At 50.9% G+C, this 16,134-nt stretch overlaps 3 protein-coding genes across 3 annotated transcripts in view; 2 read left to right on the forward strand and 1 right to left on the reverse strand.

Annotated features, from left to right (window-relative positions):
• Positions 1 to 909: 909 nt before the first annotated feature.
• Positions 910 to 5,642, forward strand: ssu72 (SSU72 homolog, RNA polymerase II CTD phosphatase). Its single transcript, XM_084460646.1, has 5 exons — positions 910 to 1,151; positions 2,667 to 2,810; positions 4,062 to 4,201; positions 4,423 to 4,541; positions 5,111 to 5,642. Exons 1-5 carry the CDS (start codon positions 1,072 to 1,074, stop codon positions 5,210 to 5,212), a joined length of 585 nt encoding a protein of 194 aa, XP_084316772.1. The 5' UTR covers positions 910 to 1,071; the 3' UTR covers positions 5,213 to 5,642.
• Positions 5,643 to 8,092: 2,450 nt separating this feature from the next.
• Positions 8,093 to 11,564, forward strand: tmem240b (transmembrane protein 240b; the record flags this gene model as incomplete). Its single annotated transcript, XM_084460757.1, has 4 exons — positions 8,093 to 8,128; positions 8,349 to 8,455; positions 10,405 to 10,616; positions 11,416 to 11,564. The coding sequence occupies 4 exons, from the start codon at positions 8,093 to 8,095 to the stop codon at positions 11,562 to 11,564; spliced, it is 504 nt and encodes a 167-aa protein (XP_084316883.1).
• Positions 11,565 to 14,431: 2,867 nt separating this feature from the next.
• Positions 14,432 to 16,134, reverse strand: part of atad3 (ATPase family AAA domain containing 3) — an 8,266-nt gene continuing 6,563 nt past the window's right edge. The window contains exons 15-16 of the mRNA XM_084460643.1: positions 15,747 to 15,855; positions 14,432 to 15,075 (exon numbers count right to left, since the gene is read on the reverse strand). Coding sequence (XP_084316769.1) covers positions 14,599 to 15,075; positions 15,747 to 15,855 — 586 coding nt within the window. The 3' untranslated portion in view covers positions 14,432 to 14,598. The remainder of the gene's footprint in view (positions 15,076 to 15,746; positions 15,856 to 16,134) is intronic.

A 16,134-nucleotide genomic window follows, 5' to 3' on the forward strand; every position in this document is an offset into this window, starting at 1 on the left:
GGATCTTGTCTATGGTTGAAACATGCACTTAGTTGTGCCGAGATACACAAAGACAGTTTGTGAAAACTAGTATGATCCAAATGTTTAGAAAGATCCATGCTTACATATGATCCTTATACTGCCTTAGTCCATCTTTTCTTGGCTGTTATTATGTATTGATAAATGATAATCATGTCGCAGACAATTTCAATATCCTGACCTACAGTCTGCAAAAGAACCCATGTTCAGAACCCATATGTGCAGCCAATAAAGAACACTGCAATTATGTGATGTGAATATCTCCCTTTCTTTCAATATCTCCCTGTGTGTGTGTGTGTGTGTGTGTGTGTGTGTGTGTGTGTGTGTGTGTTCTTGACTTAGGCCACATTTAGGGACAAATGTAGGTATGAAATCAGTTGATTGGGGATGGAATGTGAAATTGGGTTATGGTCAGGGGTTGGATTAGGGGATATTGAATGAAAGTCAATAAAATGTCCCCAAAAGTTGGCTTAGTCAGTGTGTGTGTGTGTGTGTGTGCGTGTGTGTGTGGTGTGTGTGTGTGTGTGTGTGGTGTGTGTGCGTGTGTGTGTGTGTGTGTGTGCGTAAGCCTGTCTACCTGTGGTAAATTCCTGATTTTACTCTCTTAAAGTCAGCTCTCTTACAGCTCTCACTGTGTGATGGGGTTTTATTTATCTGTTTATGATAGCAGCAAAAAAAAAAAAAAAAATCCACACACTTACATAAGTGCAAGTGTACATAAATTGATTTACAAATATTCAGGAGAGAAATGACGGCGTGATTTTTTCGCAAAGGGAAGTTTAACGTTTAGGTGACGTCATAATCGTCGCAGCGCCAAGTCCCGCCCCTACATGACGTCATGTGGTAAAGTCCAGATAAAGAAAACTCCCCATTCGCCATTTTAACCAGAGCTGGGAGGAAGAAGAGACAGCAAAGCTACTGAGCTCCGCGCAGTCAGTTAACCGAGCTAGACCCGAGGCCTTCCCCTTGATTCCGTCGAGCTTCTTTCGTAGTTAACTCACCCTAATAACCGCCAGATTGAATAGTTTTACCTCAGTTTCCTCAGAAGCCGCCATGCCGAGCCACCCGCTGCGCGTGGCGGTTGTGTGCTCGAGCAACCAGAACCGCAGCATGGAGGCGCACAACATCCTGAGGTAATGAGAAGACGGTTAAACGACGACGCCATGACACGAAGCCACCCCGGTCTCTCCCGTTACCGGTCCTTCCCGTTACCGGCTCATTCCGCTTTCCCGTTACCGGCTCATTTCGCTTTCACTACCGGCTGACAAACCGACCACTTTGGTCGCAACGGGCCCAGATCACCGCAGATCACAATCTCACAGCTTGGGTCTCTAGTCACGGGACCGATGCGGTCTCTCTAGTCAAGCCAGAGCTGATAATAATGGGGTTTTTCTTCAAGACTAGTCCGCTATCTCGACTTCCGAGTTCATTTTTAGGATCTTTCATCTTGGATCCAGAATGTTCCAGAATGTTCCAGAATGTTCCAGGTCTTCCAGGTTTCCTACGTTCATCTAAACGAACGTCAACCATTTCCGCAGCGCGGCTGCAACGTAGACCTGGATCCAAAAACAACATGTCCTTTATACTGGTCTGGTTCTTTATACTGGGTCTGGGTCCAGTCCTTTATACTGGGTCTGGTTCCAGTCCTTTATACTGGGTCTGGTTCCAGTCCTTTATACTGGGTCTGGTTCCAGTCTTATACTGGGTCTGGTTCCAGTCCTTTATACTGGTCTGGTTCCAGTCTTATACTGGGTCTGGTTCCAGTCCTTTATACTGGGTCTGGTTCTTTATACTGGTCTGGTTCCAGTCCTTTATACTGGGTCTGGTTCTTTATACTGGTCTGGTTCCAGTCTTATACTGGGTCTGGATCCAAGGACACAACGTCCTTTATCCTGGGTCTGGTTCCAGTCCTTTATACTGGGTCTGGTTCTTTATACTGGGTCTGGGTCCAGTCCTTTATACTGGTCTGGTTCTTTATCCTGGGTCTGGGTCCAGTCCTTTATAATGGTCTGGTTCTTTGTCCTGGGTCTGGGTCCAGTCCTTTATACTGGTCTGGTTCTTTATCCTGGGTCTGGGTCCAGTCCTTTATACTGGTCTGGTTCCAGTCCAGAACATGTTTAGATTACTTTTCACCCACCAGAGCTAGGCTAGCTACTGTTCATGTGCTAAACCGACGTTTCTAGAAAGGTCTGGGCTGGAACCTTTGTTCCCAGGCTGAGAGAAGCGAAAGGCAACCCACCTCTCAACATTAGAGTCGATAGATTTCACTAAACCACCAACCCTGCTTACAAGGAAAAGAGGCAGATTTTGAAGGATATTTCTTCTAAACTCAACTTTGGTGTGGACCAAACGGCATAGGGCACACTTTTACACTTGAATGTGACTGAACTGATCTTAACTGAATTTACCAAGTCAACACATGATCAGATTTAAGATTATATGTTAAACCAGTCAAGGGGGTAATTTTTAAGCATCTGGCTGATCACAGTTTAATGGTCATCAGGATTCCTGTGGCTTAGTGTCTAAGTCAGGTCCTTTTTTGCTAATTTGTTAAGTAGATCTTCTAAAAGTCTTATTACATGTGTTTCTGTGTGAAGATGTTTTGTGATGACTCATATCTTGGCTGTTTCTTCTTCCTGTGTTTGCAGTAAGCGGGGCTTTGCCGTGCGCTCTTTTGGGACGGGGTCTCACGTGAAGCTTCCTGGTCCGGCCCCGGATAAACCCAATGTGTACGACTTCAAAACCACATATGAACAGATGTACAACGACTTGGTCCGCAAGGACAAGGAACTGTATCCCCAGCGCTCGCGCATGCGCGCACACACACAGCCCACACACACGGGTCCGACACACACACACACACGGGTCATACACACACACGCATACATGAGCATGAACAAATTCGCGGCAACCCAACATGCACATAGGTACCGGGGGAGGGAAATGTCTGTCCAAGGGTGATTAGTTGTTGATGTAGATGTAAAATGCACTTGAGTACTAAACACTTGAGTACTATACACTTGAGTACTATACACTTGAGTACTGTACACTTGAGTACTATACACTTGAGTAATTGGGTTCCAGCTTAGGATAATTTTGCTTGTGGGGTGGGTGTTATTGGCTCAAATGTGCTCAGCAAGCAGAGAAAGGGTTCTAATACAGAAACATCATGTTCCCACGCAACATCTTGTGATAACAGGTGAGACCTTCTTTTTACTGAAGTGATATTTCCATGGAGCTGTTTATTGAGCGATGAATAAATCCACTAGATGTTCACTTTGCTCTGGCCTCAGTACTCTTTCAGATATCCACCAGTCTGGCCATGTTGGGGATCTGGAAATAAAGAATACAAACCAAGGTTACTCTCTTCTGTAAACAAGTAGCTTTGTACAGAATCTGCTGCTGCATAATGTCCAGAATTGAGTTTATCTAGATCTTCAATGAAAAGCCTGAGTTACTGCTAGTTCACCTTCTGTCTTAGGCTGTTCTGAGGAGTCATGTTCATGATCAATATCACGTACTGCAGTCAATGTTTTGCATTATATCCACTATTTTAAGTAATATGTTACAACGAAATTATAACAGCCATCATGATTCATATGTGTAATTTGTATTTGAAGTGTTAGTTTTTGAAGTGTTAGTTTATAGCAGTTGTTGGTGTAATTTGATCTAGCTTTATCATACACAGATGGTAAGCAATTGAGTAAAAAGCAAATGGCCTCTCAAAATGTCCATACGTGTCATACATGGTTTTGGCCACTAGAGGCCAGTGTTGCTTGCCTCACAAATCCTGTAACTGAGGGTAAAACGCTCTAAGCTGGATTCATTTTTTCATAGATCTCCAGGATGTTGCCTTAACAATGATTCTATAGATTTAATGGTGGATTTCCAAAATATCTAACACTTCCCCTCTGAGATGCCCGTCCGATAGCATGCATGTGGTTGCGTGTAGAGGTGAATGGTAGCGATGCTTATTCCTTTGTGCTTGAAGTGCTGCGCGTTTTCCTCCTACCTGCCGTGTTCCTTGACCCCTGACCCCTCAGCTATACCCAGAATGGGATCCTGCATATGCTCGACCGCAACAAGCGCATCAAAGCGCGACCGGAGCGCTTCCAGAGCTGCAAGGACCAGTTTGACCTGGTCATCACCTGCGAGGAGCGCGTCTACGACCAGGTCCTGGAAGGTGAGGACCTTTTATTTGCCCGTCTTCATTAGAAAATGTATCCTGTTGAACACACCTTGAGTTTATAGATGATTTATAGAGCCAAGAGTCTATAGATGCAGTTTGGAAGAGCAGACATGCAGCGTGTCTGTTTAGGCCCAGGAACCAGCTACCTGCATTTCAAGCACTGTTGCACCCATCTCACCCCCCTATCTGCCCCGCCCCGCCCCCCCCCCTCTAAGACTTGAGCTCCCGGGAGCAGGAGACCTTCCAGCCGGTCCACGTCATTAACGTGGACATCCAGGACAACCATGAGGAGGCCACGCTGGGGGCCTTCCTCATCTGTGAGCTGTGTCAGTGTGTAAGTATTCCTGCTTGTGTGTGTGTATTCCTGCTTGTGTGTGTGTGTGTCACTGTAAGTATTCCTGCTTGTGTGTGTGTGTGTGTGTAAGTATTCCTGCTTGTGTGTGTGTGTGTCTGTGTAAGTATTCCTGTGTGTGTGTTAAAGAGTGTGCTGAATGGCAAATAAAAGTCTTCTTGACTCCTTCTCTGTCCCCCAATCTCTCTGTCTCCCCCCTCTCTCCCTCTCCCCCCCCCCCCCTCTCTCTCTGTCTCCCTCTCTCTCCCTCTCCCCCCTCTCTCCCTCTCCCCCCCCCCCCTCTCTCTCTGTCTCCCTCTCTCTCTCCCTCTCTGTCTCTCCCCCCCCCCCCCTCTCTCTCTGTCTCCCTCTCTCTCTCCCTCTCTGTCTCTCCCCCCCCCCCCCCTCTCTCTCTGTCTCCCTCTCTCTCTCCCTCTCTGTCTCTCCCCCCCCCCCCCCTCTCTCTCTGTCTCCCTCTCTCTCTCCCTCTCTGTCTCTCCCCCCCCCCCCCCTCTCTCTCTGTCTCCCTCTCTCTCTCCCTCTCTGTCTCTCCCCCCCCCCCCCCCTCTCAGATCCAGCACACGGACGACATGGAGAACGAGATGGACGAGCTGCTGCAGGAGTTTGAGGACAAAAGCAACAGACCTTTCCTCCATACTGTGTGTTTCTACTGACGCTGCTCTGACCTCTGCCCTCTGCCACGCGGGCCCTGACCACACACACACACACACACACACGTCTTGCTCCCAGTCCATGCCCCTACACACACACACACACAAGCGCTTCATACCCGCGCTGTTGGTTGGGATAAGAGTGGACAGTGCTGCTGCTCTCTCAGAGATGTGGCTCATCTTTCTGGCACCTCCATCTCATGGCCAAGGTCAGCCCAAGGGCTCCCCTCCCGCCCACAGTGAAACTGACCCCTGTCTCCTCACATCAACAACCAACCCTCTTATTTCTCTCAATCATCATCTAATCCCTTTGAACGACAGCAGGGAGATTTTTTTTTATGTGTTGCACATTGATGCTGATTTTTGAGTTTTCCTTTTGAGAATGAATTGTTATTGACTGTATGATTTGTGACTTGAGGGATCAGGGGGGTGTTTTGGGGTCAGAGGGGGTGTTTTGGGGTCAGAGGGGGTGTTTTGGGGTGAGTGTGTGACCGTCTGAGGGGGGCGCTGTTTGGGAGGAGTTTACCTGAATATGGGGCTGATGATGAGTAACCAAACACACCTGCGCTCTTCAACACACTCATGTTTCCATTTATTATGTGTTAATTCATATTTAAACTCCAGTTTGCCTTTCAGGGGCTTAGAATCTTATTTTTTTCTTTTGTAAATGTAAAAGAATGAACTGTAATATTTGCGATCTCAGTCCAGAGTGCCTGAATTTCAGTATGTACATAATATGAATCCAGTAAAGGAATAAACATCTCTAGGAAAACATTTTGTCGCTGGTTTTGTGATTATTATTAGTAATTCGCTGATGCCTGCGTTGTGCAGACGAGCTGTGCGTTTCCTCTGGCTTCACATGAGCAAGATGGGTGAAGTTAGAAAAGACTACAACCCCCAACTGTCCTAGACTACAACCCCCAACTGTCCTGCACAAGGAGTTATGGACCCTGTAGTCTGACCACCACACATCACTGAACAAGGCTGTGTAGTTGCACCTGCGATCCAGGTGGGGGCGCTGCGATCCAGGTGGGGGCGCCCTAGAGAAGAGGACCTGACTGAAGAACGGAGGTCATACTTGAAGACGGGAGGATGACGGATGGGGCGGTGGTTTGAGGAGAAGGGAGATCTCCAGAGACATCATCCACTTAGTGACCCATGAGATCCCCAGAGACATCATCCTCATATGTAGAGTGACCCATGACAGCGTCCTATCAGCCCCCCTCAACTGTGCTGACTTGAAAGGATTCAGCCTTGACCCTTGGATGACCTCCAGTAGGTCACTGAACATCCTGATCTGCTGTGTGTGATGGTGCTGCTGAGAGATGGTGGATGAGAGGGTGGATGAGAGGGTGGATGAGAGGGTGGATGAGATGGTGGATGAGAGGAAGACTGTTCGTAGTGGTGGTAGGCTGGTGGTACCATGGTGGTAGGCTGGTGGTACCATGGTAGGCTGGTGGTACCATGGTGGTAGGCTGGTGGTACCATATAATAAGCTGATGGTACCATGGTGGTAGGCGGGCGGTATCATGGTGGTAGGCGGGCGGTACCATGGTGGTAGGCTGGCGGTACCATGGTGGTAGGCTGGCGGTACCATGGTGGTAGGCGGGCGGTACCATGGTGGTAGGCTGGTGGTACCATGGTAGGTGGGCGGTAGGCTACCATGGTCCAATCCCCTCCGACACATTCATCTTACCCAGGCTTCCTTTGCTCTGATAGATGTTGCATTTAGGTGATTGGATTGTGACAAACACAGCCTCAACACTAACAGAGGGTTCAGCATACATGAATAGCTGTGTGTGTGTGTGTGTGTGTGTGTGTGCGTGTGTGTGTGAGAGAGAGAGAGATTTATGAGTGAGTGAAAGAGTGAGTGCCAGAGAGAAAGAGGGAGTCCTGGATCAAGTTTCTGGAGGCTGTATCTGATTGTAAAGCGACTAGATTATCACGCGTAATGATGTGTTTCCCGTGAGGTGATTCACATCCTGGCGTTGTTGGAATTCGACCTCATCCTGCCATCTTTCTGCTGTCCTCTTGTAACGTAGCATCACTGCACCTCGAACCGTGCAGCTGACAGCTCTGAGCGCCTCCTCCTCCTCCTGAGCGCCTCCTCCTCCTCCTGAGCGCCTCCTCCTCATCCTGAGCGCCTCCTCCTCATCCTCCTCATCCTGAGCTCCTCCTCCTCATCCTGAGCGCCTCCTCCTCATCCTGAGCGCCTCCTCCTCATCCTCCTCATCCTGAGCGCCTCCTCCTCCTCATCCTGAGCGCCTCCTCCTCATCCTGAGCGCCTCCTCCTCATCCTGAGCGCCTCCTCCTCCTCCTGAGCGCCTCCTCCTCCTCATCCTGAGCGCCTCCTCCTCATCCTGAGCGCCTCCTCCTCCTCATCCTGAGCGCCTCCTCCTCCTCCTGAGCGCCTCCTCCTCCTCCTCCTCATCCGTCTCTCCCCCGGTGAGCGATCAGCCCAGAGACGAGAGGCTCTTTCATCATGTCACGGGTAGATGAGGATAGATGAGGATAGAGGAGGATAGATGAGGATAGATGAGGATAGAGGAGGATAGATGAGGATAGAGGAGGATAGATGAGGATAGATGAGGATAGAGGAGGATAGATGAGGATAGATGAGGATAGAGGAGGATAGATGAGGATAGAGGAGGATAGATGAGGATAGATGAGGATAGAGGAGGATAGATGAGGATAGAGGAGGATAGATGAGGATAGAGGAGGATAGATGAGGATAGAGGAGGATAGATGAGGATAGAGGAGGATAGATGAGGATTGGGTCGAGGCGCGCTGAGTCGGGGCTGGTTCTCGGGTATCCACACGCATCTGTTCTCATAGGGTTATAACCGAGGAGCGCGTAAGAAGTTGATGCGATCAACAGCCACCATGATCTTCGTGGTCGTGGGTTCTTGCTTCGTGATGGTAAGAGGAACTCACCTACCTGGACAGAACGACGTTCTTCTTCCAACCCACAACTATTTTCTCTTCAAGCACCTGACTTTTGGGGAGGCATTTTTAAATCAGAGAATCCAAGATTAATTGATAGTCTCATGTAATAGTGAGTGTTTTGCATCAGAGGCATTTTTCTCGTGGATATTTCGTGTGTTTGTTTTGTCGCAGCTGATTGACTGGTTGTTTTCAGGCTATCGCGTGTTTAACGGACATGAACGCGCTTCTGGACCGTTTTCACAACCTCATCCTCCCGTGTGTGCGAGGGGAGGACCGGGTCTGCCGGTGCAGCTGTGGAAGGTAACATAAACCCTCTTCAGGAAGGTTGCAAGTTACACCATGATGTCTAGATCCAAGTCGTTTTAAGATGTCAGGGACATGCGCTCTCTGTGTTGCTTCTAAAGCTTTTTTTGGGAGGGGAGAGGGTGAATGAGCTAGAATGTTGTTTTTCTTGTTGTGTAGGCTGTAGGAGAGCTTTTTATATTTATTTAGGAAATATATCTGGATGGCTGCAGTAACAAAAACGGGGAAAGGCTGTTCAGTGTTTTGACAGCTGTCACCGCCTGAACGAATCATTTCCATCCTCATAAATATGTCGTTGAGACACCAACGGCTGACAGCATGGGGTCAACTTTGGACCCTTATTCACTTTCTTCTAGACGTCAATGAGAATGACGCGCATGTGGATGGATTCTAGATTGACGATCCAAATGTTGGTGTCCTGATAAGTCACCTTTAGCATCCTCCCGACCGGAAATGACCACCGTGTAACATCACCCCGACACCCAATCACTCTGCACGTCTCACTGTCCCCGCACTTGAGATGGATGTCCCATTGAACACAATGTTGTTCGAATGTTGTTGAGAACCAGTTGTAACAGGTCGATGTTCGACTCGTGAGTCTAATGATCAGTGATCAGTGGTGTCCTCTTCTCCCTCTCTCCTCCCTCTCTCCTCCCTCTCTCCTCCCTCTCTCCTCCCTCTCTCCTCCCTCTCTCCTCCCTCTCTCCTCCCTCTCTCCTCCCTCTCTCCTCCCTCTCTCCTCCCTCTCTCCTCCCCTCTCTCCTCCCCTCTGCCCTCGGAGGTCTGGGTGAGGCCGTGTTTGGGGGGTCCGGGTGAGGCCATGTTTGGGGGGTCTGGGTGAGGCCGTGTTTGGGGGGTCCGGGTGAGGCCATGTTTGGGGGGTCTGGGTGAGGCGTGTTTGGGGGGTCGGGGTGAGGCGTGTTTAGTTGGTCCTAGTGGGCTACGCCAAAACAACATGTTTTGTACAGAATCTTGTGTGTTCAACAGGAGACATAGACGAATATCCCTCCTCCTCTTCCTTCTCCTCCTCCTCCTCTTCCTTCTCCTCCCCCTCTCCTCCTCCTCCTCCTCCTCCTCCTCCTCCTCCTCCTCCTCCTCCTCCTCCTCTATTTCAGGTCGTATCTATCTCACCCTCTCTCTGGGTGTTCTGGGAGGCACGGTTAGTGTAGCAGGGGGATGGAGGGTGCAGGTTCTGGTAGAGGGGGGTTCTGGTGGAGGGGGGGTTCTGGTGGAGGGGGGTTCTGGTGGAGGGGGGGTTCTGGTGGAGCGGGGGTTCTGGTGGTCCGGTCCGCCCCCCCCCTCTCCTTCCCATGGGGCTCAGAGGCCAGATGTTTAGTGATGCGTTTCCTGTGCTGCCCTGCAGCTGTTCACCCTACCACCCCCCCACACACACCCATACACACACACCCATACACACACACCCATACACACCCATACACACACACACACACGCTCAGCAGTATATCACACACACACACACACACACGCTCAGCAGTATATCACACACACACACACACACACACACGCTCATCAATATATCACACACACACACACACACACACACACACACACACACACCCACCTCCATCCTACACTGCATGTATTTAATTAGGCCCTTATGTAATGTCATGTCTCTCTATGGACCTTATTCACAATTATTCATTCTATATATAGCTCACCCTGACCTGAATCCCCTCACTGCAATCTCTCTCTTCTCTCTCTCTCCCTCCCTCCCTCTCTCTCTCTCTCTCTCTCTCTTCTCTCCCTCTCTCTCCCTCTCTCTCCCTCTCTTCTCTCTCTCCCTCCATCCCTCCCTCTCTCTCTCTTCTCTTCTCTCCATCCCTCCCTCTCTCTCTTCTCTCTCTCCCTCCCTCCCTCCCTCCCTCCCTCCCTCCCTCTCTCTCTTCTCCCTCTCCCTCCCTCCCTCTCTCTCTCTCTCATCCCAGGCACAGTGTGCATCACGTCATCCCCTACGACGGGGCCGGGTCCCTGCTGGACCCTGGAGGAAACTACCAGGTGAGCGCCGGTGTGTCCAAGCAGGAGATGGACCTGGTGGTGGGCCTCCTCCTGGGCTTCTGCCTGAGCTGGGCCCTGCTGTGGCTGGACCGAGCGCTGCACGCCGCCCTCCGGGGCTGGAGGGTCAAGCAGAGCCATGGCGGTGAGTCCACACAGCCTCAGACCACACCTAACCCTAACCCTAACCCTCACACATGCTGCTCAGCACAAAGAAATGTATCGTCCAGTGAGTGAATCGTTCAAATTAGTTTATTCAGCTGGTTGTGGGACTAGTTTATTAGTTTATTCAGCTGGTTGTTGGACTAGTTTATTAGTTTATTCAGCTGGTTGTGGGACTAGTTTATTAGTTTATTCAGCTGGTTGTGGGACTAGTTTATTAGTGTATTCAGCTGGTTGCAGTGTAGGAAGCACGGTGGGTGGTTGGAAGGAAGGTGCAGAATGACTCATCTACAGGTTTATCGGCTTCATTGTGATCTTTCCTATCCTTTAATCCCTGAGAGAGCACACACACACACACACACACACACACACACGCACGCACGCACGCACACACACGCACGCGCACGCGCACACGCACACGCACACGCACGCACACACACACTCACACACACACACACTCACTCCCCTGCTCCAACGTCTCAAATCATTTATTCAACTGAATACAACATCGACTCACTTCTCTGAACAACTTTAGAATCTCCATCTCTCCATCTCTCTTCTGTCTTCTTTCTCACTTCCTCCTGTTTTTCCTTCCACCTCAAGGTGTTTATTATTTATTCCAACAGTGATGTTTTGTTGACATGTCCTCTCTTGGATGTTTTGTTGACATGTCCTCTCTTGGATGTTTTGTTGACATGTCCTCTCTTGGATGTTTTGTTGACATGTCCTCTCTTGTCCCCCGTTCTCTGTTGTCCTACCTCGTCCGTCCCCGTGGCGTCCAGACGGGGTGTCCTGGGCCTGGGTTCCCCGGTTCTGTAATCTGAGAGACCTCCGGAGACGCGTCCACCTCAGACAGCTGGACGACTCGACAGGGAACACGGTCCACATCAAACAGAAGCTGTTCCACAACGGCCACCACAGCCCCCGGTAACCTCTGACCTCTGAGACCAGCCAGGCTTGACCACAGCCCCCGGTAACCTCTGACCCCTGAGACCAGCCAGGCTTGACCACAGCCCCCGGTAACCTCTGACCTCTGAGACCAGCCAGGCTTGACCACAGCCCCCGGTAACCTCTGACCTCTGAGACCAGCCAGGCTTGACCACAGCCCCCGGTAACCTCTGACCTCTGAGACCAGCCAGGCTTGACCACAGCCCCCGACACCTCTGACCTCTGAGACCAGCTGCTTGGTTTGACCACCTGACAGGAGTCTAGCTGAGCCAGCACAAGTGGGTATGATTTTGGAACGGAAAATCCGTTTATTGGACAATAAACTATTTTGTTTTGAATATCCTCCACGTCAGAGACTAAACACTGTTCAGGCTTCCCTTCTTAACCGGTGCTCTGGACCTGACCAGCAGAGAGACACTCTGGACCTCCCTAGCAGAGACACACTCTGGACCTCCCTAGCAGAGACACTCTGGACCTCCTAGCAGAGAGACACTCTGGACCTCCTAGCAGAGAGACACTCTGGACCTCCTAGCAGAGACACTCTGGACCTCCCTAGCAGAGAGACACTCTGGACCTCCTAGCAGAGAGACACTCTGGACCTCCTAGCAGAGACACTCTGGACCTCCTAGCAGAGACACTCTGGACCTCCCTAGCAGAGACACTCTGGACCTCCTAGCAGAGAGACACTCTGGACCTCCTAGCAGAGAGACACTCTGGACCTCCCTAGCAGAGAGACACTCTGGACCTCCTAGCAGAGAGACACTCTGGACCTCCTAGCAGAGAGACACTCTGGACCTCCTAGCAGAGAGACACTCTGGACCTCCTAGCAGAGAGACACTCTGGACCTCCTAGCAGAGAGACACTCTGGACCTCCCTAGCAGAGAGACACTCTGGACCTCCTAGCAGAGAGACACTCTGGACCTCCTAGCAGAGAGACACTCTGGACCTCCCTAGCAGAGACACTCTGGACCTCCCTAGCAGAGAGACACTCTGGACCTCCTAGCAGAGAGACACTCTGGACCTCCTAGCAGAGAGACGCTCTGGACCTCCTAGCAGAGAGACACTCTGGACCTCCTAGCAGAGAGACACTCTGGACCTCCCTAGCAGAGACACTCTGGACCTCCTAGCAGAGAGACACTCTGGACCTCCCTAGCAGAGAGACACTCTGGACCTCCCTAGCAGAGAGACACTCTGGACCTCCTAGCAGAGAGACACTCTGGACCTCCTAGCAGAGAGACACTCTGGACCTCCTACTGTAGCAGAGAGACACTCTGGACCTCCTAGCAGAGACACTCTGGACCTCCTAGCAGAGAGACACTCTGGACCTCCCTAGCAGAGACACTCTGGACCTCCTAGCAGAGAGACACTCTGGACTGGACGAGCAGAGAGACACTCTGGACCTCCTAGCAGAGAGACACTCTGGACCTCCTAGCAGAGAGACACTCTGGACCTCCTAGCAGAGAGACACTCTGGACCTCCTACTGTAGCAGAGAGACACTCTGGACCTCCTAGCAGAGACACTCTGGACCTCCTAGCAGAGAGACACTCTGGACCTCCCTAGCAGAGACACTCTGGACCTCCCTAGCAGAGAGACACTCTGGACCTCCCTAGCAGAGAGACACTCTGGACTGGACTAGCAGAGAGACACTCTGGACCTCCTAGCAGAGAGACACTCTGGACTGGACTAGCAGAGAGACACTCTGGACCTCCCTAGCAGAGACACTCTGGACCTCCTAGCAGAGAGACACTCTGGACCTCCTAGCAGAGACACTCTGGACCTCCTAGCAGAGAGACACTCTGGACCTCCTAGCAGAGACACTCTGGACCTCCCTAGCAGAGAGACACTCTGGACTGGACTAGCAGAGCTCTCTCAATGTGGACTGGAGCTTCCCAGGAGGAGACCCACTAGGACTAGGAGGTGTTAAAGGACCAATGGAAGCATCAGTATCAGTTTGTTTCATTTTTCATATCCTGGTGAATCCTACTAGAAACAGGGACATTTTGCTTGGAGATGAAGTGGATTAAAAACAGGGATCTGATCTGGGGTGTTCAGGGTCTGATCTGGGGTGTTCAGGGGTCTGATCTGGGGTGTTCAGGGGACTGATCTGGGATCTGATCTGGGGTGTTCAGGGATCTGATCTGGGGTGTTCAGGGGTCTGATCTGGGGTGTTCAGGGATCTGATCTGGGGTGTTCAGGGATCTGATCTGGGATCTGATCTGGGGTGTTCAGTCCCTCTTCAGTTGAAGGGTTGTTTTTTACTTTTCATTAAATGGTGCTTAACTGAAAACCACTCTGGTGTCTTTGTGTGTGTGTGTGTGTGTGTGTGTGTGTGTGTGTGTGTGTGTGTGTGTGTGTGTGTGTGTGTGGGGTTGACTGTCCCCCTGTCTCCCAGAGCCCAGTCAAGGGCGCGGAGCAGAGCCAGTGAGGGGACGCGTCCTTGGGATGGCCGTGCAGGACGAGCGCCTGTCTGAGGACCGCGCCTATTACTGTGAAATATGGCGGTCGTCACAGTGACCGTCTCTAGGGAACGGGGTCCAGCCTCATCCAATCTTGACCTCATCCAATCCCACTCTTTCTCCCTCCACCGTGTCCCCGACGATTATCATCTTAAGAACAGCCATACTGCAGCATAACAGCCTTTATACATTATTAATAATCACAAACATGCAACCGTTGTAAGAAATATTATTTTACTCTTCATAAAAACACTAATCAGTGTAACATTTCATTTCCATAGTCGTGTCAGTGCTCAGAACATCTGTCAAGTAAACTTCCACTTCCGGAATGTTCTCATGTAATATATTAGACCTGCCGGAGGGTCGGGTCTCCCCAGCGTGATTATCTGCTTCATGAAAGGTTGGTTAGTGTCTCTCCTGTCTCCCTCCTGTCTTCATCTGTCAGAGGGACAGGCAGCCGGACAGAGGGACGGAGGGATGGACAGACATGCACACCCAGACTACAGACGAGTGGACAGGAGGCGTCACCTGCGTTATTCTACAAGTTCAGTCTCCTGATGTTAAACTGGAGTCCCATCCTTCGGTGGGGGAGGGGGTGTGGTTTTACCCTCTGTCCCCGCCTTGCCCTCACTGGGGGTGGCGGCTTCAGTCTGGGTTATACTCTCTAGCCCCTCCCCTTTGGCCTGGCCCGGCCCCTCCCCTGCACCCCCTCCCTCGGCCGGCGTGGGCAGGGTCGACTCCTCCTTCACCTCCTCCCCGGTGACAACGGGCTCGTCTTGCTCCGCCTGCGGGGCGGGGGCGATGGCGTCCTGGGGGGGAGCGATGGCGTCCTGGGCGCGGGGCAGGTTGAAGCCCATCTTGCTCCCGCCCTCGGGGGCCGCGCCCTGGCTGGGCGTGGCGCCCGTGAGCTCAGCGGACGCCTCCTGGTCTCTGTGCAGCCAGTCCATCTTCTGGAGGTGCTGCTTGACCGCGTCCTGCACCCGGGCGTCCATCATGGCCTCCGTCAGCACGCCATCCTCCGAGGAGTAGGCCGCAGCCTATAGGACGAGACCACGCCACGGATCATTACACGGCTCTCTGAAATACTCCATTCTGATTGGACGATTGCGCATTCTACCGTTATTTCTCGATCGCTAAGGGTAACACATTCCATGCTGATACGCTGATATGTTGATATGCTGTAAATAAAGTCCAGTCTTGTCGAAAAAGAGCCTTCTCCTTTAAAAGTTAGGCCTATGAGTATAATGTCATTGGTAAGTAACCGTGTAATAAGCAGGACAGCGTATGGCCAGACAGTCAGTTCGTTACTAAACTCACTGTCGGGCTGTGATTTTTCGATAATGACCGGCTGGCCATATGTCATCCCTTACATATTCCACGTGGAAATTATAGACTATTATATTTTTTAACAAGACGGTTAAATACAATACAGATATTTTGATAATAAATATTCATAATGGGTATTTGTCAAATATAAAACCTCCATCACGTTTATCCACAGAAGGACAGTGGAATGAAATCAAGCTCCCTTCTCAAACGCTGCCTCTATTTTTGGCTGGGGGGCGGGGCTAGACTGCCTCAGATCACCCAATCACACGCTGCGCTGCTTGGCATCATCAGCCCTGTGAAGGTCACACGACACACAGCACTAACGCTATTCTAGAGGGACTAGGGTGAGGTGAGGTGAGGTGGAGCGCTGAACTCTGACCTGCCAAGCCACGCCCAGTTTGGAGATCTCCCTGCCGGACATGCCCTCTGTGTGCTGGGCGATGTCAGAACACTTCAGCCCGTAGTCGAACTGGGCCAGCTTCATCCTCCTGAGAGAGAGAGAGAGAGAGAGAGAGAGAGAGAGAGAGAGAGAGAGAGAGAGAGAGAGGGAGAGAGAGAGAGAGAGAGATAGAAAGAAGAGGAGGAGAGAGAGAGGGAGAGAGAGAGAGAAAGAGAGAGAGAGAGAGAAAGAGGGTTTTAGTATCCTCCCTGACATACATGACACAAGGACTCTATCACAATGAGCATCAGGATTCTGTCAGTATTTACTACAGAGCTTCTCTGTATAGTGTTTCTCAGCCTGGTCCAGTGCTGTGTGTGTGTGTGTG

Source organism: Borostomias antarcticus, assembly GCF_949987555.1.
Source record: "Borostomias antarcticus genome assembly, chromosome: 33".
NCBI lineage: Eukaryota > Metazoa > Chordata > Actinopteri > Stomiiformes > Stomiidae > Borostomias > Borostomias antarcticus.